The sequence below is a fragment of the Thalassophryne amazonica genome, chromosome 12 (assembly GCF_902500255.1).
Source record: "Thalassophryne amazonica chromosome 12, fThaAma1.1, whole genome shotgun sequence".
Taxonomy (NCBI): Eukaryota; Metazoa; Chordata; class Actinopteri; order Batrachoidiformes; family Batrachoididae; genus Thalassophryne; species Thalassophryne amazonica.
In genome coordinates, this window is record NC_047114.1 from 4614285 (window position 1) to 4640277 (window position 25993).

The following is a 25993-nucleotide window of genomic DNA, read 5'->3' on the forward strand; positions in this document are numbered from 1 at the left end:
AGAATGACGCAAATATGACATTCGTGACTCGTCTTGCCCATGTGTAAACGCAGCATTGGTACAAGGCAAACTGTAGACAAACATGTATTTTTATTTTTTTATTTCCTCTTAAAGTAAAAATGTCCTTACTTTAAAGATTAAAATTATTGGTCTGTTTTCCTTAATATTTATGTTTATTATTGCACACTTCAGTGACTGCACAGTTTACTATTAACAATTTCATGTTAAAAAAAAAACCACTTAAATATATGCCACTCCTTGGGTGGCGGTAGTGACCCTGAGGAGCCGGTGGGTGTCCTTTATTTTCATTTCTGAAAGGTGGCAACCCTACATACGCCCTACTCCATACATGCTCCACACCCAAACAGATGGTGGCGGTAATGCACTCTGTTGGTTTGCAAACCGCCAATAACCTCAGCAGCAGCAGAAGAAGAAGGTCTCAACGTCTCAATAGAAAACCAATGGGTGACGTCACGCAGGCTTCAAAATGGTAAGAAACAAATGTTTATGTCATTAAAGTCTAACGGATAATATGAATGAGTGAACTTGTAGCTGATGTCTTAAAAGCATGTTGACATTATTTTGTCAACGTCTTCTCTTAACGTGCCCTCTCACCGTGAGCTGCTAGCTTGTTAGCTCAGTGTTAGCACTTAGCTTTAGCTCTGATGGATTGATTTGAGTTTATTTTGTAAAATCAATATAAATACAGAAAGGTGAATATATCAGTGATACACGGACGACACAATAAAGTATAAACGCTTATTTTCATTGTGGTCCTTGTGAGGCTAAAACTTAAGACTGGTGAGCTTTGATTGAACATCATGTACATAAAATGTACACTTTTTTTTTTACATTATGAAAATTAGCTCTGGGTTATTTGTTTCTTAATATGTACGAGACATGAATGAGCGAAGCTCTTCAGCATCTCGCCATGTCATTTAGGTCTGGGGATGGGTATTGATAAGATTTTATCTATCAATGCCATTATATGAGTCCCTTATCAATACCTCTTGTGAATTTTCTGTGTACTAAAAGTAGGCTTTACAGGTTTTCTATGTCAACATTTTATTGAGTCTTAAAGTAAATAAATATGAAATTGGTCACTGGATCCTTGATCCCTGGACTTAAATAGAAATAAAATCTGTAGTTTTTATCAAAAGCATTTCCTTTCAGTCATTAATGGGATGAATGTCACTCCACACCTCTGACCTCTTACAGCCGGCTGCGCTGCACATCAGCATCAATGTAATTCATAAAGAACACAGTCAGGACGTCTTATTTTGGGAGGAAAAACACATTTTAGTCAATTGCAGTTTGTTTGTATTACGTTTAGAAAGAAAGTGTCATTTGATTTCAAACGGTGATTTGCTTTGAAGTTATTAATTCCGACCGGACTCTCAACTTTACTCTGCAGAGAACGGCCACAGCATTTGGAGCTGTGCGAATGGAACGGAGGACGATTCTCGTTTCTTGCCTGCAACAAGAGCCCCAGTTAGTGACTTTAATCCGCACAAAACTGACCCACGATTGACATTTTTAAATGGCTTTGAGAGGGGTTAAGAAGCGGACTTGCCACTTCTGAAAAGCAATGACGCAATGAAGAATGAACCAACGAAGCAGTCAGTCGGAGCGCTGCTTCGTTGGTTCAAGCTTCAAGAACAGCTGCTGCGGAAGTGGTTGATTACAGATCCGCTGCAAGGTCTGCAATCAACGTAGAGAAATGATCATGTTCCCGACAAACACCCTCAAAAACTGAAGGACCAATAAGGAAGCAAAAAGGCTATTGATCTCAGTGGATGAAATCATTTCATGACATTTCCAGTTTGCAGCTTTGTCTACGATTGGTTTGTGGCTTTTTATGGCTTTTTATGTAAATGTTGTCTGGTTTGTGCCTTTGTCTACCATAAGAGCGAGCTTCACAGCACTCCGCTCATATTATTTGTTGCTTAAAAAAACATTCAAATTCTTTCAGCTTCTTTAATGTGAATATTTTCTGGTTTCTTTACTCCTCTCTGGCAGTAAAGTAGATATGTGTGGGTTGTGGACAAAACTGGACATTTGAAGGCATCATTTTAGGATTCTGAAAAAACTGATCAGGATTTTCTGACTACTTGTGGACCTAACAACTAGAGCTGTAACAAGTGATTAATTGATTAATCACTGACTATTGAATTAATGGACTATTTTGACAATTCTAAGTAATTAAAAACAACATTCTCTGGTTTTGGTTTCTTGAATGTGAATATTTTCTGGTTTATTTTCCTGGTTTATTTATTGCTCTCTGGCAGTGAACAGAATAACTTTCGGTTGTGGATAAAATGAGACATTTGAAGGCATCATAGAGAGCTTTGGAAAGCATTGATCAACATTTTTCTTTGTTTTCAGACTTTTTTGTTTCTCACAGCTACTTAATTGCGAAATAAATCAAATAGTCATTAGTCATTTTTTGACTCACCAACAAAATGTTTCTTTTGTATAATTTCTAGTTGACTTAAGTCGTGTCATTTATTTATTTGTTGTCTGAGGTGATTTTATGTTTTTAAACTTACACTAATTTGATTTTAACAAAGTTAGTGTAACTTTATTTTGAGCGTTGGTTATTGGCTCTGATATAAACTAGCTGGATCATTGGATGCTTGTGTGATTGATCAAATAATAATAACAAAAAAAAAACCTTGCCGTCATCTTTGACCTTACATTATGTTTTGATTTGCATATTCGGGAAATTAACAAGACCGTCACCTTCTTTAAATTTGTGCAGTAAGGATACTGCATCATATTATGTTCTCTGTCTGATACAAAGTCATTCAGTTGTGCGTTTGTGTCCTCAGCAGTTGGTCACTGATGTTTAGTTTTCTGGCCTATTAACAGGAACATAAGTTTGATCGTATTACGCTGTGTTGGCCTCCCTTCACTGGCTCCGTGGACATGTGACTTTAAAGTTGTCTTGTTGGCATATAAAACATTCAGCGGTGCAGCACGGGTCTAGTGTGATCTTGCACATCTTCCCTGGATTTGCATTCTCTCACTGTGAGATGAACATCTGTTCCACAGTTGAAAAAGACTTCAGCTATTGCTGAGGTCGTCCTCAATTCTCCATGACTGATAACTGATGGATGTCTCCTCATGATCATACCACCTTATTGTGTTTTAATGCTTGTGTTATTGTGTTATTATATACGAATATAAAATCTTGCACTTGAAACAGATAAATGTTAGAGCATTGTTTTTGTTGGATGTGTTGGATTTCAGGGTACCCCAGTGAAAGACGTGGTCATTAAGCCTGACGCTCCCAACACACTGCTCCTGGACAAACACGCAGATTACATCGCTGCCTATGGCTCCAAAAAGGATGATTATGTAAGTCAAAGGGAGAAAAGATGCTTTGAACCAAAAACTTAAAGGAATGATTTTCAGGTCTTTCTTTTAAATGTTTGCAACACCACCACACAATAGTGCCATCTAGTGGACAAATACGTATCTGCACAGTACTAATTAATATTTCCACATTTTACATTTTTGCTTTAGAATGCATCTGTTGTATTTATAAATTGTCATGAATATTTAAGCACTGTTATTTAGCAACACAATCATCTTTATCGATAACAGAAAAACCATGCAAACTTGATTAAGGCACCAGATTTGGCATAATTGATGTTTATGGCATACTTTAGAAATCTGATCTATTAGCTACTCAGAAGTCTAAGATGGTGGCATTTTTTTTTTCAAGATGGCCACCAAAACGACATGGCATATTATGGTCCTCGCCCCCCGTAACAGCCCTGTCAATGTGGCTAACGGCACAAAAATGGTCTTATTTTTCCTTGATGGAATACCTTGCAAATCTGATCCATTAGCTACTCAAAATTCCAAGATCGTAGCCTTTTTCAAGGTGGCTGCCACGGTAACCTGTCAAATTATGACGTCCTCTCATTATGAGGGCCTCTCATGATAAAATTGATATTATTTGGATTGTCATAGCTGTAAGAATAGAATTACCGTTGCTATAATATTCCGTCTTTGCCACCTCCATTGGTATTAAAAATTAAACCTGGCCAAAGGCGGCGAGAAAAAAAAATTAACAGAGTGATGTGATGAGATTGCTCTTTGTCTCCTTTAAGCCGTGACTTCCAGGTCCGCTAACCAGTGCTGTATTCAAGACAACTTGGAAATCCAAAGTGTTGGAAATGTCCTTTGGGAGATTATTATTTTTTTTGTGTGTGTGAACTACTGTATATAAAATATACTGCAGATATCTACCTATCTCTATAGCTGTCTGTCTTCCTTCCTGTGTGTGTATACATATGCACACATATATATATATATATATATATATATATATATATATATATATACACAGTTATGTTCCAGTATGTTTGTTTTTATACTATATCAGACACCTTAAAAAATAGTGAACACTATTTTTAAGGTGTCTGATATAAAACAATAACTTAAAATTATTGTTTTAATCTTTATAATAAATATAAGGCTCTTAATTTATTTATTTTTTAAATATTATGCCCCCCGCACCTGGCTATTGAGTATTTTCCTCGGTATCTATATCAAGTTTGAAACTCTAGCATCGTGACCATGCTGTCACTGTCCTGTTGGATCATGTTTGTTGCGTGTATTCAGGAGTACACACTATCAGAGTACCTGAGGATGAGCGGCATCTACTGGGGGCTGACGGTGATGGACCTGATGGGCCACCTGCCCAGGATGAACCAGCAGGAGATCATAGACTTCATCAAAGCCTGTCAGCACGAGTGTGGAGGCATCAGTGCCAGTATTGGTCATGACCCCCACCTGTTGTACACCCTCAGCGCCGTGCAGGTGAGTCTGCAAGAGATTAATGCTCCTCTGATCGTCCAGGATGAGTACAAAAACTGTTCAGGGTACTCTGGAGTTTAAAGGGGTCAGACTCTTTAGAAATTAAACATTATTAACTTGAAACTCGACCACAGAGTGCCTCCAGTAGATAAGAAAAACATGTTGCACACTTATGAAACTGACGGCTGATGGAGCGTGTGCTCATAACATCTCTTAAGCCTGGTTCATATGGCAGGATTTTAAAATGATCTGTAGGCTTCCAAAACCTGAGAGACCACACACGTGGAGATAAAATATCATAGATCTGGCAGGTTTGGTGGTACAGTGTGTGGTGTGCAGCCACATGGTGAAAACAACACACCACACACGAACATTCCCAGGTCAGACAGGAATTTTTCGCAAAATCTCTCGAGATTAAACGTGACTTCAGAGTAGACAAAAGGAGATACTTTGTGGACTATGGGGAGAAAAAATAAACACAAAAAGAAAAAGAAAAGGCGTTATTTAAAGGAGTGGAGATGGCGTGACCACCGGACTTTCTGGTAAGTCAGAACAGTTGTTTTGATTTTATTTTTTGCTCCATACGTCCATCACCTCACTTTCTGATTGGCTGCATGTCACATTCAGCAGTCTGTGTGCTGGTTTGTGGTCGGGGGACACCACACACACTGCGATATTGGGTCAAGACAATCCAACATGTTGAATATCCCAGATTTGCAATCGGAGCGCTCCTGACATCTTTCCGAGCAGATCAGAGTGCTCTTAACACACCACACACGGCAGGAATATTTGATAAGATTCAGGCCTGGATTTCCGACTTTTGGATCCGGATATATGCAGCGGAGGCGACAGGTTGCCATGTAGTCCCTATGGAAGGACGCGTTGTGGATATGTAGTGATGTGGAGATGTCTGTCTGGTGTTTATACTTGACGTGGACATGTCCTGTATCTGGCAATCAGCCTGTGAGCAGGACTTATGTCCCTTTTGTCTTTTATTTAACACAAGTATGATCAGTGGTGGGCACAGTTCCGATAATCCGATAACCGATAATTATCGAAGATAATGTTTTCATTATCGGATTATCTTTTTAGATAACTTTAAAAACCATTATCTGACTAATTATCTTGTGATAAATTTTTGTCCAATAATTTTTAGACCGATAACATCGTAAATAAAGCTGAACAGCTACAAACATTTATAAAATTTTAAATCCTACCTGTTAAATGTTTCGTAGCTGATGTGTAGTTCTACCCTCTGCAAAACAGAGAAGAGCTGCTTCTAGAAGAAACCGCTCTATCCTCTGCAGGTAAAGGAGGACTGGTCACCAAAAAAAAACAAACAAAAAAAACTCATTTCTTTTAACCTCATATTGATACGAGGGCAATATCACCCAAGTCATCCAGGGGCATACATTTTTAACTTATGGTTCAAATTTTAACCAAACTAATTTCGGACAAGTTATTTAAATTAATGTCATGTCTGAAGTTTTATAAAGTGAAAATGTCAGATATATGTTTTAGTTTTAAAGTTATGCGCTAATTTTTAAGGTTTTAGTGTGGACATGCTGTGTCCAGGTGCATTATGGGTATCTCAGTATGTTCACGACATGAGAAATGCATTTGAAGCACTCTGATCAGACTCCACGGAAAACAACATTAAACTCTCGTGAATATATTCTCTGGATTTATAGACGTTATTGTGTTTGCGTTTATTAAATTCCACGCATCTTATGTAGCAGACACGGATTATCTGGAATTTTGTTTTGGCAAGTTTTCAAGGTCTCTACTGCCATCTATTGGCCAGTAGTGTTCATGGCAGTATTGGCCCTGAAGCTGGGCTGATATTTTCAATCAATGTACTCGGTTCCAGGTCAAAGTGTACCACAGAACTGCACGGTGGAAAAGTTCAGAGCGTACGATTTATGTTCTCACACACATTTTACGTTCAAAAACCACAGAAGCAAAACGTAAACGGAAGCTTTTTTTTCAAACTTAATTTACAAAAACTCGATGGGAGACATCAAAGTTAAAAAACAACAGCAGCAAAAAACATTACAAGACAGCTCTGCAGTGTTTGCACAGGCACAGTGTGAGAGGTTGGATGCTTGTAGCTCTTCAGCAGCTGGATACCTTCACGACGGCCGACCAGAATATCAAACAGGTTTGATTTTCATCTGACCATACGATCGGCGATCAGGAGGTGGTCGTGAGATGTTAAACGTAGCACGTTACTCCATGTACACTAAACGACGCAGGACGTGCGATTAACCTGAAACTCGGTGCGATCCAAAAAAATTCTCGCACAAATGAAAAATCAGCTGAAAAAGGGCTAAAACTCGCACAGTGTAAACTGTACTGAACGTCTGGCACCAGTAGATCATGGCAGTGTTCTATTTATTTTTGACACAGGTTATATCAGATGGTTATCTAATTACAACTTGGCTTTTTTTTTAATGCCTTTTTTTACAAATAAAAAATGGAATATTTTACAAAAGCACATTTATCTACTGAAATCTTCCATACACATTGTGGATTAGATTAGAAAAACTTTAATAATCCCAAAGGGGGAATTTAATTGCCTCTACACACAACAATACAGACAAAAGATTGGAATAAATAAATAAATTCGGGGGGGGGCACAAGACATATTGGCACTTTATTTTGAAAATCCCAGGTGTACAGAAACTGACACTATGTTAAATTCACCTTTTGTTTTGAGTCCCACCACAAAGCACTTTGCGGTTTAGACTTTAACCTCCGTTGCTTGTTGTTTAGATCCTGTGTTTGTATGACAGCGTGGACGCAATTGACCTGGACAAGGTGCTGGAATACGTCAAAGGGCTGCAGCAGGACGACGGCTCGTTTGCAGGAGACAAATGGGGTGAGCGGGGATCAAATCTGGCGGGGATCAAATCTGACAGGATTTAAAAATCATTGTTTGGCTTTTGTCTTTGCAGGAGAGATCGACACGAGGTTTTCCTTCTGCGCGGTGGCTACCCTCGCCTTACTGGTACGTGTGCGCGGTGCCTCCTGTTTCACAGCTGTTGTGCCCTCGCTGCACGCTGACGCTGCGTTCTGTTTCTGAAGGGGAAGCTGGACACCATAAATGTGGACAAAGCTGTGGAGTTTGTCTTGTCCTGTATGAACTTTGATGGAGGTTTTGGCTGTAGACCTGGATCAGAGTCTCACGCTGGACAGGTGACTCCAAAGATCGCCATCGTTTGCTTTTCTCCTTAGTCCATCACATGTTGATCAATTTTATCGCACCACTTGTGGAAATCAAAATAGAAACTACGACCAACAATGTGGCAAAGCATCATGGGATTGTTGACATACAGTGCTCACATGCACTGAATGTGTTTCTGCATGTGTTGAGGTGAAACTCGGTCCATAAGGTCGCCTCACCGAGACCCCCGACAAATTTAATGTTGGGCATGTTTCAGTTCTAATTATGGCCACCAGGGGGCAGAGCCTCTTATACCTTGTGACAGTCGTCATGTGTAGATAAATTTAGAAACTGATCAAACTTAAGTTTCACACTTTGACAGGAGTAATATTTACAACAATACAGATATAAAAAGAGTGATTTCACTGTGATAAATTTATAACATTTAAAAAAAAGAATTCAGTGGTTCAAAGTGTCATATTGTGTAAAATTGTTTATCTGCCTTTTCTCATCATGTGGTTGTTGTCATTTTGTGTTAATTTTCCTCAGTCACTTGATGTGGCTCTATTTAGGCTCTTTGACACACATATTGTATTTTCCAAACTATAAATTGCATTTATTTCTGAAATGTATGTTTATAGAAAAAACAAACACATTTTTAACTATGTGGGAAGACTGTTGAGTCACACTACCGCCCCCTGTTGGTGGTACAGTTGCGTGTTTACAGCTGTGCCGTGTTTTAACTTTGCTCTGTAATAATTTTTTGTTGTGGACAGATTTACTGTTGCACCGGCTTCCTGTCTCTGACGGGTCAGCTGCACCAGGTCAACGCCGACCTGCTCGGTTGGTGGCTCTGCGAGAGACAGCTGCCCTCCGGAGGCCTCAACGGACGCCCGGAGAAGGTTGGTGCTGCCACACACTAAATAAATGCCATCAAGTGGGGCTAAATGTCACCTAAATTCATCTCTGTAGAATGTTGAAATTTTATATTTTAGCCAAAAAACACTGCAGTTCACCTTGAATTCTTTGCAGAATGTTAAATGTTAAACTGTGGACTCTCTTTGAGGTAAAAACACTGAAAGTCAACTAAAATTCTTTTCTTTCAGTTTTTGATGGACTTTGAATCTAATTGTTTTGATTGAGTCATCCTTCACAATTCTTCCTCACGGAATTTAGAATCTTGGGAAAAATATCGACACACTGTGGCAAAAACAGTCAAATTCACCCAAACTGCTGAAATGTTTTGATTCTGGTGGTTTTGTGATCGACCTAAACACTGTTAACACTTTTGAAATAGGGAAATATAGATTTTTGGTGGTGTAAACAGTGAAATTCACCTGAAATGGGGCATGTTCCAGAATTGCTGGGTAGCTGAGGGGGTGTGCAGTTGGGGGGATCACTAAAATGAGATACCATTCAAGAAAATTTCCACATTGTCAAAGATTTTTGAAAAGAACCTCAAATATCAGCAAAAATATTTCCATCAGTGTGTAAAGGAGCTAAAAGAATAAATACTTTGGGCAGAGAGGAGCTGCTCACGGTGTGAATCAATGCTTCATTTACTGCTTCATCCCGTCTGCTTCAGCTTCCAGATGTCTGTTACTCCTGGTGGGTTTTGGCATCGTTGAAAATCATCGGCAGGATCCACTGGATCGACAAGGCCAAGCTGCGCTCCTTCATTCTGGCCTGCCAGGACGAGGAGACGGGAGGCTTCGCGGACAGGCCGGGAGACATGGTGAGACTGTGAACACGCTCCGTCCTCGCAGGCGTGAAGGTTATTCTCCTTCTAAAGCAGCCACCCCCCCAGTTTGGGTCCCACGGGGCACAGTTAGACCACACTTGATTTCATTTAACCTGGCACATTACCCAGGGTGATGATTACAGCAAAAGAGGGATTCTGCCCCATCTGCCGTCTTGTAAGGCTCGCTGCAGTCCACACTTGACCACTATTTGTTAATTTGTCTTGCTGAGTCCTCGTGTTGAACGCATTGAGGTGCAAAGCGTTAAGTGAGCAGTTATCGGTCATGCGTAACCAGTGGTGGGCACAGATAACCAAAAAATTAACTTTGATAACAGATAATCAGATAACTGAAAAGTTATCTTTGATAAAGATAAAACGATAAACCACCCAAAAATGTATTGGAAGTTACAGATAACCGATAAATTCCAGTATTGTCTCTGGTACATTTGCAACTACTAATAAATTGAATTTGAGTTTTAACACCACGATCACTTCTGGTAGAATCAACAGCTACAACAAACCCAAACAATGAGCTCACACTTCTGTCTTTGAACATCTTGCCCCCTGCTGGAAGTTCTTGTTTACTACATGGCTTCCAGCACAGACGCAAACTGAGAGCAGCCACAAAATGCAGCTCTCTACCCGATCACAACACTCCGGTCAGGTGGAGGTCTTGGAAAATAAAGCCGTGCTGACTTATGGTTTTGATTTATAAATAACATTAATACCGATAGAACAGGGGTGGCCATGTTCGGTCCTCGAGAGCCACCTTCCTGACACTCTTAGTTGTCTCCCTGTTCTAACACACCTGAATCCAAAGAAAGACTCATTAGCAGGCTTTTAATGAACCTGGTTCAGTCATTCATTGTAACACGTTAATGTGACGTGTGTCGTGTGTTGGTGTTTACAGATAAATGTGCTTTTGTAAAATATTCCATTTTTTTTATTTGTAAAAACAGGCATTTTTACGGAGCCCTGGAAGTGTCATCGCAAAATGTTTTGCATGTGGAGAGAATTTTATGATGTTTTATCTTATCTTTATGACCTATTTCTCACACAATATTGTCATGTGCTCTCATGAATTTGATTATGTTTTATTATATTGTGCAATGTGCACACGTTTTATTATATTGTAAAACGTGCTTTCGATTTTGTCTTGATACATAAATGTTGGCTATTCACCCTATTGACGTTTCAAATCCCGCAAAACCTCGGAGAGGTCGCCGCGCTGCGAGATCTCAGTAACATTGAGAACTACACTGAGACGCTCTGATCACGCTGCACTTTAACCGCTGCACACAGACAACACCATTAACATTGCAACATAAAACTATTTTTATATTGTGCCTAAAACTCTCATGAATATATTCTCTGGGTTTATAAACATTGTTACTGTGTTTATTTTACGTAAACATGTGAGAATCACAGGCTGTCTCTCCGTTATTTTCAATGCGAGCTGCTGTGAGCTACACTCGCTTCCTGATCAGGTCGTTCTGGAGGAAAGTGAAGTTTGCTCTTTAACATCTTATTGTTCTTTACAACACTGTTTGTCCTCTTTATTCCAGACTAATATATGTAATATGTCTGAAATTCGGTTTGCGTTTATTAAATTCCACGCAGATTAAACGTAGCAGACACTGATTATTTGTTATAATTGTTTTAGTAAGTTTTCAGGGTGTCATGCAGCAGTCTCTTATTAACGTGACGAAAAGCATAAAAAATACATTTTTGTAGTATAATATTAATTTACAACTGTCATCGTGTTGACTGCGGCGACTCTGGCACGCAAGGGATTATCGGATACGTCAATAGGGCAAATGAACACTACTGGCCAGTAGATGGCAGTAGAGACCTTGAAAACTTGCCAAAACAAAATTCCAGATAATCCGTGTCTGCTACATTTAAGATGCGTGGAATTTAATAAACGCAGACACAATAACCAATCAATCAATCAATTTTATTTATATAGCGCCAAATCACAACAAACAGTTGCCCCAAGGCGCTTTATATTGTAAGGCAAGGCCATACAATAATTACGTAAAAACCCCAACGGTCAAAACGACCCCCTGTGAGCAAGCACTTGGCAACAGTGGGAAGGAAAAACTCCCTTTTAACAGGAAGAAACCTCCAGCAGAACCAGGCTCAGGGAGGGGCAGTCTTCTGCTGGGACTGGTTGGGGCTGAGGGAGAGAACCAGGAAAAAGACATGCTGTGGAGGGGAGCAGAGATCAATCACTAATGATTAAATGCAGAGTGGTGCATACAGAGCAAAAAGAGAAAGAAACACTCAGTGCATCATGGGAACCCCCCAGCAGTCTAAGTCTATAGCAGCATAACTAAGGGATGGTTCAGGGTCACCCGATCCAGCCCTAACTATAAGCTTTAGCAAAAAGGAAAGTTTTAAGCCTAATCTTAAAAGTAGAGAGGGTGTCTGTCTCCCTGATCCGAATTGGGAGCTGGTTCCACAGGAGAGGAGCCTGAAAGCTGAAGGCTCTGCCTCCCATTCTACTCTTACAAACCCTAGGAACTACAAGTAAGCCTGCAGTCTGAGAGCGAAGCGCTCTATTGGGGTGATATGGTACTATGAGGTCCCTAAGATAAGATGGGACCTGATTATTCAAAACCTTATAAGTAAGAAGAAGAATTTTAAATTCTGTTCTAGAATTAACAGGAAGCCAATGAAGAGAGGCCAATATGGGTGAGATATGCTCTCTCCTTCTAGTCCCCGTCAGTACTCTAGCTGCAGCATTTTGAATTAACTGAAAGCTTTTCAGGGAACTTTTAGGACAACCTGATAATAATGAATTACAGTAGTCCAGCCTAGAGGAAATAAATGCATGAATTAGTTTTTCAGCATCACTCTGAGACAAGACCAGAGATGAGTCCACTGTCTGAGGCCATAAGAAGATCATTTGTAACCTTCACTAATGCTGTTTCTGTACTATGATGAATTCTAAAACCTGACTGAAACTCTTCAAATAGAGCATTCCTCTGCAGATGATCAGTTAGCTGTTTTACAACTACCCTTTCAAGAATTTTTGAGGAGAAAAGGAAGGTTGGAGATTGGCCTATAATTAGCTAAGATAGCTGGGTCAAGTGATAGCTTTTTAAGTAATGGTTTAATTACTGCCACCTTAAAAGCCTGTGGTACATAGCCAACTAATAAAGATAGATTGATCATATTTAAGATCGAAGCATTAAATAATGGTAGGGCTTCCTTGAGCAGCCTGGTAGGAACGGGGTCTAATAGACATGTTGATGGTTTGGATGAAGTAACTAATGAAAATAACTCAAATAAGCAGCCAAAGATAATGATACATCTTTGGGATGGTTATGAGTAATTTTTTCTCTAATAGTTAAAATTTTGTTAGCAAAGAAAGTCATGAAGTCATTACTAGTTAAAGTTAAAGGAATACTCGGCTCAATAGAGCTCTGACTCTCTGTCAGCCTGGCTACAGTACTGAAAAGAAACCTGGGGTTGTTCTTATTTTCTTCAATTAGTGATGAGTAGTAAGATGTCCTAGTTTTACGGAGGGCTTTTTTTTATAGAGCAACAGACTCTTTTTCCAGGCTAAGTGAAGATCTTCTAAATTAGTGAGACGCCATTTCCTCTCCAACTTACGGGTTATCTGCTTTAAGCTGCGAGTTTGTGAGTTATACCATGGAGTCAGGCACTTCTGATTTAAAGCTCTCTTTTTCAGAGGAGCTACAGCATCCAAAGTTGTCTTCAATGAGGATGTAAAACTATTGACGATATACTCTATCTCACTTACAGAGTTTAGGTAGCTACTCTGCACTGTGTTGGTATATGGCATTAGAGAACATAAAGAAGGAATCATATCCTTAAACCTAGTTACAGCGCTTCTGAAAGACTTCTAGTGTAATGAAACTTATTCCCCACTGCTGGGTAGTCCATCAGAGTAAATGTAAATGTTATTAAGAAATGATCAGACAGAAGGGAGTTTTCAGGGAATACTGTTAAGTCTTCAATTTCCATACCATAAGTCAGAACAAGATCTAAGATATGATTAAAGTGGTGGGTGGACTCATTTACATTTTGAGCAAAGACAATTGAGTCTAATAATAGATTAAATGCAGTGTTGAGGCTGTCATTCTCAGCATCTGTGTGGATGTTAAAATCGCCCACTATCAATCAATCAATCAGTTTTATTTATATAGCGCCAAATCACAACAAACAGTTGCCCCAAGGCGCCTCACACTGCAAGGCAAGGCCATACAATAATTACGTAAAAACCCCAACGGTCAAAACGACCCCCTGTGAGCAAGCACTTGGCGACAGTGGAAAACTCCCTTTTAACAGGAAGAAACCTCCAGCAGAACCAGGCTCAGGGAGGGGCAGTCCTCTGCTGGGACTGGTTGGGGCTGAGTGAGAGAACCAGGAAAAAGACATGCTGTGGAGGGGAGCAGAGATCAATCACTAATGATTAAATGCAGAGTGGTGCATACAGAGCAAAAAGAGAAACAAAGAAATAAACGCTCATTGCATCATGGGAACCCCCCAGCAGTCTAAGTCTATAGCAGCATAACTAAGGGATGGTTCAGGGTCACCTGATCCAGCCCTAACTATAAGCTTTAGCAAAAGGAAAGTTTTAAGCCTAATCTTAAAAGTAGAGAGGGTGTCTGTCTCCCTGATCCGAATTGGGAGCTGGTTTCCACAGGAGAGGAGCCTGAAAGCTGAAGGCTCTGCCTCCCATTCTACTCTTACAACCCTAGGAACTACAAGTAAGCCTGCAGTCTGAGAGCGAAGCGCTCTATTGGGGTGATATGGTACTATGAGGTCCCTAAGATAAGATGGGACCTGATTATTCAAAACCTTATAAGTAAGAAGAAGAATTTTAAATTCTGTTCTAGAATTAACAGGAAGCCAATGAAGAGAGGCCAATATGGGTGAGATATGCTCTCTCCTTCTAGTCCCCGTTAGTACTCTAGCTGCAGCATTTTGAATTAACTGAAGGCTTTTCAGGGAACTTTTAGGACAACCTGATAATAATGAATTACAATAGTCCAGCCTAGAGGAAATAAATGCATGAATTAGTTTTTCAGCATCACTCTGAGACAAGACCTTTCTAATTTTAGAGATATTGCGTAAATGCAAAAAAGCAGTCCTACATATTTGTTTAATATGCGCTTGAATGACATATCCTGATCAAAAATGACTCCAAGATTTCTCACAGTATTACTGGAGGTTAGGGTAATGCCATCCAGAGTAAGGATCTGGTTAGACACCATGTTTCTAAGATTTGTGGGGCCAAGTACAATAACTTCAGTTTTATCTGAGTTTAAAAGCAGGAAATTAGAGGTCATCCATGTCTTTATGTTTGTAAGACAATCCTGCAGTTTAGCTAATTGGTCTGTGTCCTCTGGCTTCATAGACAGATAAAGCTGAGTATCATCTGCGTAACAATGAAAATTTAAGCAATGCCGTCTAATAATACTGCCTAAGGGAAGCATGTATAAAGTGAATAAAATTGGTCCTAGCACAGAACCTTGTGGAACTCCATAATTAACCTTAGTCTGTGAAGAAGATTCCCCATTTACAAGAACAAATTGTAATCTATTAGATAAATATGATTCAAACCACCGCAGCACAGTGCCTTTAATACCTATGGCATGCTCTAATCTCTGTAATAAAATTTTATGGTACAGTAAGGTAACAGTATCAAAAGCAGCACTGAGGTCTAACAGAAGCAAATTGTTATCTAGGTAACTAGATCAATCTAACTGCGCAGATTTAACAGATACAGCAAAACACCGCTGTGCTCCGGAACAGGAAGTGATACAATCCGCAGTGAGAGCCAACCACCAGTAGAAGCTGCGAGCAATAACAGCATCTATAAACCCAGTGAATATATTCATGAGAGTTTTAGGCACTAGAGTTTAATGCTGTTGTCCGTAGAGCCTGATCAGAGTGTTTCAAATGCATTTCTCATGTTGGGAACGTACTATTACCCTATCCTACCCTAATGCACTGCTGGGCACAGCATATATCCACACTAAACCTTAAAAATTAGCGCATTACTTTAAACATGTATCTGATATTTTCACTTTATAAACCTTCAGACATGACATTAATTTAAATAACTTGTCCGACATTAGTTTGTTTAAAAGTTGAACCATAACTTAAAAATGTATTCCTCTGGATGACTTGGGTGATATTGCCCGCGTATCAGTATGGGGTTAAGAGAAATTAGTTTCTTTTTTTCTCCTTTGCCTGCAGAGGATAGAGTGGTTTCTTCTTAAAGCAGCTCTTCTCTGTTTTGCAGAGGGTAGAACTACACATCAGCTATGAACATTTAAACAGGTAGGTGCTCGACTGATTTTAAGTTTTATAATATTTGTAGTTGTTCAGCTTTATTTAACACGTTATCGGTCTAAAAATTATCAGACAAAAATTTATGGCAAGATAATTAGTCTGATAATGGTTTTTAAAGTTATCTAAAAGATAATTCGATAATGAAAACATTATCTTAGATAATTATCGGATTATTGGAACTGTGCCCACCGTGCATAACGACGCGGATGTGACTAAGTCTGTGGCTAACACTGCAGCAGATGTCTGTAACTTTCCCAAAGAAACCTGGACAAATCCCTTAAACGTGTCCCAGAGGTGAGAATTGGAACAATAAGACATTATTCAGTAGATAATATTGGCGCCGGCAGCTGTATTCCTGTATGGACTGCACACACTTTTTTTTCTTTTACAGCTTTATTCATGAAAATCCTTCAGTATTACAGTAATCAAATAGTCATGTGAAAAAGATGCCTGATGTCTTGATTCAAATGTGCTTCACACAAATGATAGTGGTGTGTTTTTTTGGGGGGGAACTGGACTGGAGTTTCCCATCACAGAGTGTTTGGTTTTGTCAACATGTTCAAGCATGTTGCTCCAGTCGTCATGAAAAGAAAACACCTCCTCTGTGTTTTTTTTTGGGCGTTGAGAGGCTGTAAAAGGTGACTGAACTCAACCTCACCTCTCCCTCTGAGGTCTGGGGGGCGCTCGGCTTGTCCCCCCCTCTTCCTTAGCGGACGCCTCCTGAAGTTATTGTAAACTCATGTTTCCGCGTCAGAAGGTCCATTGGTTATCTGGGGGGCTTCAGGGCCTCCTGAGCTGCCGTCCCAGAGAGCTGTTCCTCAGACGTGTTTTGGACAGTGGAGGTGGGAGTTCACGCTTAGTCGTGTGAGATTTACACGCCGCTGAGCACGTGCATTCACAATGTAACAACGGCCTATTGTGGGGACTGGGGAGTTTCTGTGCTCAGCCCTTCTTTGAATGAACACTGCCATCTAGTGTTCTCACAGCAGAGTTTTGCGATCACTATATCAGTGAAATGAATTATTCACTTTTCATTACAAAGATGGACAATACAGAGGTTTTCCACTTATGTTTTTATATTATTTTTATTTAGTTATATCCTATGTTACCCTTTGACCCCCACATCAGAGATATTATGAGGACTGCTTTCTTCCACCTGCAAAATATAGTGACGATTAGTTCCAGACCTGGATTCATGCATTTGTCTCTTCTAGATTGGACTACTGCAATGTTCTGTTTTCTGGTTTACCACAGTCCAGCATTAGGGGTCTCCAATTGGTTTTGACAGGAAGCAGAAAGTTAGAACACATTACACCCATTTTGGCGTCTCTTCACTGGCTTCCTGTCCCTGTGAGATCAGATTTTAAGGTTCTACTAGCCTGTAAAATAATTCACAGACTGACCTGATGACCTTAGCTGACCTAATTAAACCTTACATACCGGCCCGGGCTCTGCGTTCTCTGGGTGCAGGACTACTTTGTGTCCCTAGGGTGAATAAGAAGTCTGCGGGTCACAGAGCTTTCTCTTATCGTGCCCCTGTTCTGTGGAATGATCTCCCTGCATCAATAAAAGTCACATTCTGTGGAGACTTTCAAGTCCAGACTTAAGACACTTATTTTCCCTTTCATGTAGCTAGCATACTGGCATAGTATGTTTCTATGCTTTTTACCCTTTAAAATTAATTTTATTTGTAAGCGGAGCGTGCCGGAGCCTTAACTTCATGTAACTTCTGGGCCTTTTAGTGAAGATCGGGGCTAGTGCCCGGTGATCACCTTAGTATTTCTTTTGTTTTTCTTGTTACTTAATGCTGACAAATTATACTGTATTTGTTGTTTTTCTGATGTCTGATTCTGTTTTTTTTTTTCTCTCTGTTTGAGGTGTGGCTCCATCCAGAGATGGGTGTGGTATCTGTTTTTGAAACCCTCCTGTCCTGTGCACCGGCAACATTTCCTGTATCTTCGTTTTTTTGAATTGTTTTGTAATTTGTGTCTGTATCATAGCCCAAGCAGAGGGTCACCCCTTTGAGTCTGGTCTGCTTGAGGTTTCTTCCTCAAATCATCAGAGGGAGTTTTTCCTTACCACTGTTGCTCTGGGGGTTGGTAAGGTTAGACCTTACTTGTGTGAAGCACCTTGAGGCAACTTTGTTGTGATTTTGTGCTTTAGAAATGAAAATAAATTGAAATTGAATTGAAATTTTCAAAGCATCCTGAAACTTTCTGGCTTAACTTTGAAAAAGAAACACAATGCAAACGAACCAACAAGGATTTTTTTTTTTTTTATGATTATTATTTCTGCAATCTCACACATTAAGAAAATACTGCAAAGAGATTCCAGAGAAATCTTTGTGCTATATTGGAATGAAGTGTTACTTTTGTACAAAATATAATTCATGGACTTGGGAATTTTTTGTAAAAATATTTAAAACTTTCAGGTTACTTTTTTGGTACCCGTGGGTAGATTTGTGTTGCAGTCACAGAAAGCATCCAATTTATTACACATATAGGACCAACAGTGACACACACACAAAGACCTGACACAGACGTAACGTGCTCAGAGCCACATTTGACCACAGTTTGGCAACCACCTAAAATGGTGCAAAATTTGCTGTGATGATTTATTCATCTGAATAATAGCAGCTGGAGCGAAGCTGTTCCTGAAGCTCTTTGTTCTGCACTTCGGGATGGTAAACCTAGGACCAGAGGGGAGACACTGGACTTCCCCATGTAGAGGGTGTGACTGGTCGTTTAGAATCGGTTCAGTGATCCTCTGTAGCTGCCTGGTGTACAGAGACTCGGGGCTAAGCTGTGGTTCCCAGTCAGCTTCCCTGACCACTTTGTCACGGAAGCTGGCTCTGCTCTGTGTTTGTCTCTGATTGAAGTGAAGCATCATGGGAATATATCTGTGTTGTCCTCCCAGGTGCCTGTACAGAGATTTACAGTCCCCCAAAATGTTGTTTAACCTCCTGTAGAGAAACATGTTTAAATCACCATATTTCGGTTTGGTTTCCCAGTTAAAATAAAAATGCACCACTTTTATAAAATGTCCAAAGTTCATGAACTTGACAAATATATATATAAAAAAATACCAACATAAAATGAATGTGTGAGAATGTTATTGTCAGACTTTATTACAGTATTTACAGTAAAACATCACTTTCACAGCTAGTTTTCTGCAGACCGTAGTTTTCTGTACGGTAAATCTGTCTGGAGTGAGCTTGCAAGGAGACAAGTGAGGGAAGCCATCAAGATGACACCCAGTCTGAAGCACTAATGGGCTTCTATAGCGCCACCACGAGGCTGTGGAACAACAGTTTCATCCATCACTGCCACAGAACTGTACTCTTGGTGGCTTCCCTCACTGGTTTCTTTGCATGGTGTGTTTTTGAGGACTGCCTGCCTCGGACAGATTTGCTGTACACTGCCATACTGTATTTCTTAATGATTGATGTGAACGTTTGTTTTTATCTCCTGACTTGGCAAAAGAAAAACAAAAAAAATTCTGTAAATTCAAAGTCTGCTGTTAACAGTTTTGTAATTTAATATATTTGTTCACTTGTATTTATGTTTGTACATTTTAATTCTGTATTTAAACATTTCTATGACCGCGTGGACCCGACTGTTTCCTGTAGCTCCTCCTTCTGGTCTTTAACGGCAGTGCGTGTTCACTCTGACCCTCCCTCCCTCTGTAGGTGGATCCGTTTCACACGCTGTTCGGCGTAGCGGGTCTCTCGCTGCTGGGCGACGATCAGATCAAAGCGGTGAACCCGGTGCTGTGTATGCCTGAGGACGTGCTGCAGCGGATCCGACTCCAACCAGAACTCCTCAGCTAGCTGGAGGCAGACCGGAGCACTGATCAGCTTCTGCACACACGGACTCGTCTCACATCTCCACCATCTGCACTGTAACCACCGCGCTGCAGAGCGGGCGAGCGGCCCTGAGGTTCTGCTGAACACGGAAAGCGTTTACTGACAGTTGGCGGAGCGATTTCAAACGTGCTTTAACACGTTGCTAACTGCAGTTCATATTCAGTTCCATATTTATTTTCACTTCCAGAACTGAGAGAATCAAATAAATCTGAGTGTCTTGAATGGAAAATTTTGAAAAAGTAGCACAGAGGTCACCACAGCTGATTGGTTGAGTCTGGCATTTCCTTGCTCTTGATTGGCTAAAAGCACCGACTCAGGTGACCTGCAGGAGCAAGGTCATGACCTCTGCTGTTAAAGAAGTTAAAGCATGTGTCTCTGTGTGTAGTTCTCACTTTTTAAATGACTTGGAAGTAACTTGACACATTGAGAAGTCAGCAGATGCAGTCGGGTCCAGAAATATTTGGACAGGAACAGTTTCTGTGATTGCATCATTCGATGGAGGTGATGAGAGACGAAACAAATCATAACTCACAGAAATGAGTAAGAAATACAAACTGGATGGTAAATCTGATTGGAGCAGGCAGTTCTCAGTTAGTGAGGGAAGCCACCAAGACGCCCATGAGAACTCTGGAGTTGTTTGGCTTCCGTGGCTGTGATTGGAGAAACTGGGCGAGCTTCGCTTTTATCTGTGGCGTCACCGGCTATACAGCTGCATCGTGGAACACAGAAGGATTGTTCATAGAAAGATGAGAAATTTCAGCTACAGAGGATTCAAGCCTAGGTTTGACCTGTTGCCTTATTTTTTTTCCGGTTCACCATTAACTTGTCTGACCGTGATGCTGCAAACAGGCATCAGAGTCTGCACAGTTTTTTCCCAGGCCAGCACTGCGTGCATTAGCTGCAGAGCCATTTTGCAACGAAGGAGTTAAGTAGGTCACGGTCATTGGAAGTCATTGGACTTTGAACCCATGTGAAGTACTCCTACAAGGCATGTACCACCAAATAAGAAGTTTCTGCAAGCATAGGTGCCGAGGTATATGGCAGCGAAGGATTTGACAGTTGTGACCACTGGTGACCTTGAGAAGTACCGGTAGATCAAGGTCACCACCCTTCGAACCCGTGTGAAGTACTCCTCCAAGGCATGTACCACTATATATGTAGTTTCTGCGAGCAATAGGTGCCAAGCTACGTTGCGGCGAAGGATTGGACAGTTGTGACCATTGGTGACCTTGAAAAGTAGGTCAAGGTCACCGGTCTTTGAACCCATGTGAAGTACTTCTCCAAGGCACATACACCAAATATGAAGTTTGTGCGAGCATAGGTGCCACGCTACGTTGTGGCAAACAAATTTCGTTCGGACAGATGGAAGGACGGGCGGACACCCCGGATGCTTATGCCCCGCCTCACTGCGCATAATGACCAAAACTGGTTCAAATAGTTGTGGACCCAGCTGCAGAATGTCTGGACAATGAATGGCTGTGATTAGAGAGACGACGTTTGTTGCATCATGACAGACTGTTTACAAGGAGATGGAACATGTTGGTTTCAGTTTGCCAGAGGGCACGGTGGGCAGCTGATGTCATCAAACAACAACAAAACACCATGTAAAGCTCATCATGGAGGGAAAGTTTTATGTGTAGTGAAAAATGACGGTCCAAAATGGGGGCGGTAACTTATTTACTCGCCAGTCTGGACATTTACTGCAGTTTGAAAGTCTTTGAAAAACTCCACAGTATAGTTAGCATCAAGTTAACTGGCATAGCTTTACTTCTGGCAGTGGTTTGCTGAGTTCACTGTGGAAGAAGGCGCCTCAAAAATGAGCATATTTTTACTAATGGACGGTCATTAGATGTTTCTTAGTTGCTGTTTTATAAGATAGGTATATGATGAGCTTCCATTCCTGCCCACAAAACTGTCGTTCAACAATAAAAACCATTTTGTTCAAACATAAATGGTGTAACTTCTTTTTGTTGTTTTTTTTTATGAAGCCTGCACAGACACAGTGAGGACAGACTGGAAATCTCTCTCACTTTCTTAACTCTTGTTGTTTGTTCATATCTTTTTTGAAGTCTTCTACTCCCATGTGGATCATTGCTCACCACCTGGCTCGGTCCCTCGCTTGGGAAGTCAGCTGTCATTGACCCTAATGGCATGATCCACCCACTGAAGCTGCTTCTTGATGATGACACACTTGATGCTCTGGAGCTTGGCTTCAGCCAGGACACTCAGGATTTTTATGAATTTCTCTGGAGAGCTGGTTTTGCTCAGACTCTTCCACAGTAGTGGGCGTGACACGCTGTTGAACATCTTTCATCGAGGCGAATGACTGGCGGTGTTCTTGACAGTTTTCTTGTAATTGGTGGAGAGTGAAGATTGGGTCTGTTATCTTGCTGGTTGGAAGCCATGCTGGGTTTCAAGGAAGGATGTTTTTCTGCTCTCAGATGGCTTTTGGCAATCTGTGCAAGAAGATTGGAGTAACCTTTCCTGGAGTTTGTAGATGATGACAATCGGTGTTTTTCAGGGTCTGTGTCATTTCTTCTTGACTCCAGATTTTGACACTGAGATAGTGCAGCTGGTGTTGAAGAAAGCGACCTCCTCCTTTAAAGACCCCAGTGAGAGTGTTGTTTCCCCCTGGAGCTTCAGTGTTTTTTGTGCCTTTAAGGGCAATGAGAGTTTCTTCGAAAGCTGATTTTAGGAAAACAGCCTTAAATCTGGCAAGATGGCAAATACACTTCTGGATTTTAGGAAGAAAAAGAAACTGTTGTACTGTCCAAAAACCTACATTGTTTTCCTGCACTTTTTTTTTTTTTTGCTCACCTGTGAGAAGGACTGAGGTTCAACCACATGGTGGCAGCAAAATGCAACTAGAGAAGTCTTTATTGACTTGAGCCACTTTAGACCACATCAGGCTTTTTTTTAAATTTCTTTGAATTTATGAATGATTTAGTCTGTTATGCCAATGTTTAAAAACACATTTATATTTTCTCTTGTTAGAAGTGAGTTAGAGCTCAATTATGCACAAATCATCACTAGTGGAGCAGATAACTGTAACAAGCGTTCATTTCTGGAAAAAAGCACTAAAATTGGCACACACACTCTTTAGACATTACTCTTTTGGGAAAAAACAAACAATTCGCCATTAAAATTTTCAACAGGCAGCCAGGGTGGGGTCAATCGAAGAATTACACAGGGGTCAAAATTAAAAGATGCTCCGATCTGTATATTAAAAGCCAAGTGGCCTCTGTGTACATGTATGGGCCACACGGTGGGTTAGTGGTTAGCACTGTTGCCTCACAACAAGAAGGTCATGGGTCCGATTCCCACCTGTGGCTTTTCTGTGTGGAGTTTGCATGTTCTCTGTGTTTGCGTGGGTTTGCTCCGGTTTCCTCCCACATTTAAAGACATGCAGGTTAGGTGAATTGGAAAATTCTAATTGTGGCCCTGTGACAGACTAGCGTCCTGTCCTGGGTGTACCCCGCCTCGTGCTCTATGACTGCTGGGATAGGCTCCAGCCCCCCGCGACCCTTAATTGGACTAAGCGGTAGAAGATGGATGGATGGATGGATGGATGGATTTGTTGAGGTCTCCCTTGCAAAAGAGATCTCAATCTCAATGGGGTTAACCCGGTTAAAAAAAAGGTTAAATATGCGTCTGTGTGTATGTCTTCAATCACGGACAAACTGGGGAGAGCTGACATTTACCATTAGGTATGCTTATGTATTTTGGGTCAAACTAGAGCCCATGGACCCCCACGGGCAACATGCTAGTCATATTGAAAACTATACCACATTTATCTGATCACAAAGATGCCAAAAAGGTATAGTTTTGTACTGTCTGTGACTGCATGTTATGGAGTTATGGGGTAAAAACAGCAAAAACGCTGACAAAGGTCAATTTTAGTTTGTACAGTGGTCAAAAGTAAAGTTGCTGTAGTTTTGGTAAAAAGTGATGCAAATTATTGGTTGAGTTAATAAGGTTTTAAAAAGGACTAGTTTGCACCATGTGTCATGCTTAGTTATTGTGTTGCAGGGTAACATGTCACATGTCATAGAATCCAGTGGGGGTCGACATTGTTTGACCTTTACTTTGGAGACCAAACATTCAACACAGTCAAAACTATTCCATTTATTCATCCTATTAACTCAACCAATAATTTAATAACTTACACCCCTTTTTTAACAAAATTGGAGCAACTTTAACTTTTGACCCCTGTACAAATTGAAAGTCGCTATTCCTGCTGTTTTTACCCCATAACTCCAGAACATTCAGTCACAGATAGTCCAAACTATACCTTTTTGGAATCTCTATGATCAGACAGATAATGTTTGTGGTTTATAATATGATTGGAGGATCTTTTAATTTTGATCCGTGTTAAATTGACCTGGCCGCCTATTGAAAATTCAAGTGGCCAATTGTTTTTTTCAAAAGAGGAATGTCTAAGGAGTATTTGTGCCAAATTTGGTGCTTAGTATTTGAAAGATTCCTCTGTAAATATTCTGTTAGCTGCTGCACTACACATGGTGGAGCTGGAGTGATGATGTGAAAAGGAGGACAGTTATGAGGAGTGAAGGTCATGATAATGATGAAGAGGATAATGAACAGGTGATGAGGATGAGGACATGGAGAAGGGGGATGAGAAGGAGATGAATGAGGAGGAGGATGACAATGAGGGGATGGAGCAGGGGGAGTATTATAAAGGAACCTGATGATGAGAAGGAGGACATGGAGGAGGAGACGAAAGAGGATAATGAGGAGGATTATAAAGAACATGATGATGATGACGGTGATGAAGATTACGAGGACATGGAGTAGGAAGTATGTCAGTTATAATGTTGGATGTCACATCAGTTATCATGTCTGTTATCACGTCAGTTATCACATCGGTTATCATGTCAGTGGATCCTTCTGACTTTTGGGGTTTTAAGCAGGAGGTGTCAGAAAAGTTACCAAAGGTTACAAGTTATCATGTCTGTTATGTCAGTTATCACATCAATTATCATTTCTGTTATGTCAGTTATCACATCAGTTATAATGCCTGTTATCATGTCTGTTATCACATCCGCTATCATGTCTGTTATCATGTCAGTTATCACATAACTTATCATGTCAGTTATCACATCGATTATCATTTTTGTTGTCATGTCAGTTATCACATCAGTTACGCCTATTATCAGGTCTTATCATGTCTTATGTCAGTTATCACATGATTATAATTTCTGTTATCACATCAGTTATTATGCCTGTTATGTCTATTATCACACTGGTTATCATGTCTGTTATGTCGGTTATCACATCAGTTATTATACCTGTTATCATGTCTATTATCACATTGGTTATCATGTCTGTTATGTCGGTTATCACATGTGATTATTTCTGTTATCACAACACTTATTATGCCTGTTATCATGTCTATTATCACATTGGTTATCATGTCTGTTATGTCGGTTATCACATTGATTATCATTTCTGTTATCACATCAGTTATTAGCCTGTTATCATGTCTATTATCACATTGGTTATCATGTCTGTTATGTCGGTTATCACATCAGTTATTATGCCTGTTATCATGTGTATTATCACATTGGTTATCATGCCTGTTATGTCGGTTATCACATCAGTTATTATGCCTGTTATCATGTCTATTGTCACATTGATTATAATTTCTGTTATCACATCAGTTATTATGCCTGTTATCATGTCTATTATCACATTGGTTATCATGCCTGTTATGTCGGTTATCACATCAGTTATTATGTGTTATGTCTATTGTCACATTGATTATAATTTCTGTTATCACATCAGTTATTATGCCTGTTATCATGTCTATTATCACATTAGTTATGTTTGTTATGTTGGTTATCACATCAGTTATTATGCCTGTTATCATGTCTGTTATCACATTGGTTATCATGTCTATGTCGGTTATCACATCAGTTATGCCTGTTATCATGTCTATTATCACATTGGTTATCATGCCTGTTATGTCTGTTATCACATTGATTATCATTTCTGTTACCTTGTCAGTTATCACATCAGTTATGCCTATTATCAGGTCAGT

General features: G+C 40.2%; 1 protein-coding gene across 1 annotated transcript; it reads left to right on the forward strand.

Annotated features, from left to right (window-relative positions):
* Nucleotides 1-413: 413 nt before the first annotated feature.
* On the forward strand, nt 414-20002 carry rabggtb (Rab geranylgeranyltransferase subunit beta). The gene is made up of 9 exons (XM_034183871.1): nt 414-490; nt 3253-3360; nt 4636-4833; nt 7606-7711; nt 7788-7840; nt 7918-8028; nt 8773-8898; nt 9582-9731; nt 19759-20002. The coding sequence occupies exons 1-9, from the start codon at nt 488-490 to the stop codon at nt 19897-19899; spliced, it is 996 nt and encodes a 331-aa protein (XP_034039762.1). The 5' UTR covers nt 414-487; the 3' UTR covers nt 19900-20002.
* The last annotated feature ends 5991 nt before the right edge of the window (nt 20003-25993 follow it).

What these genes read in the sequence shown, in the direction of transcription:
- rabggtb (XM_034183871.1), top strand. An exon ending in CAGAGTCTCACGCTGGACAG is followed by an intron (nt 8,029 to 8,772) that starts GTGACTCCAAAG and finishes TGTTGTGGACAG; the next exon opens with ATTTACTGTTGCACCGGCTT. An exon ending in CGGACAGGCCGGGAGACATG is followed by an intron (nt 9,732 to 19,758) that starts GTGAGACTGTGA and finishes CTCCCTCTGTAG; the next exon opens with GTGGATCCGTTTCACACGCT.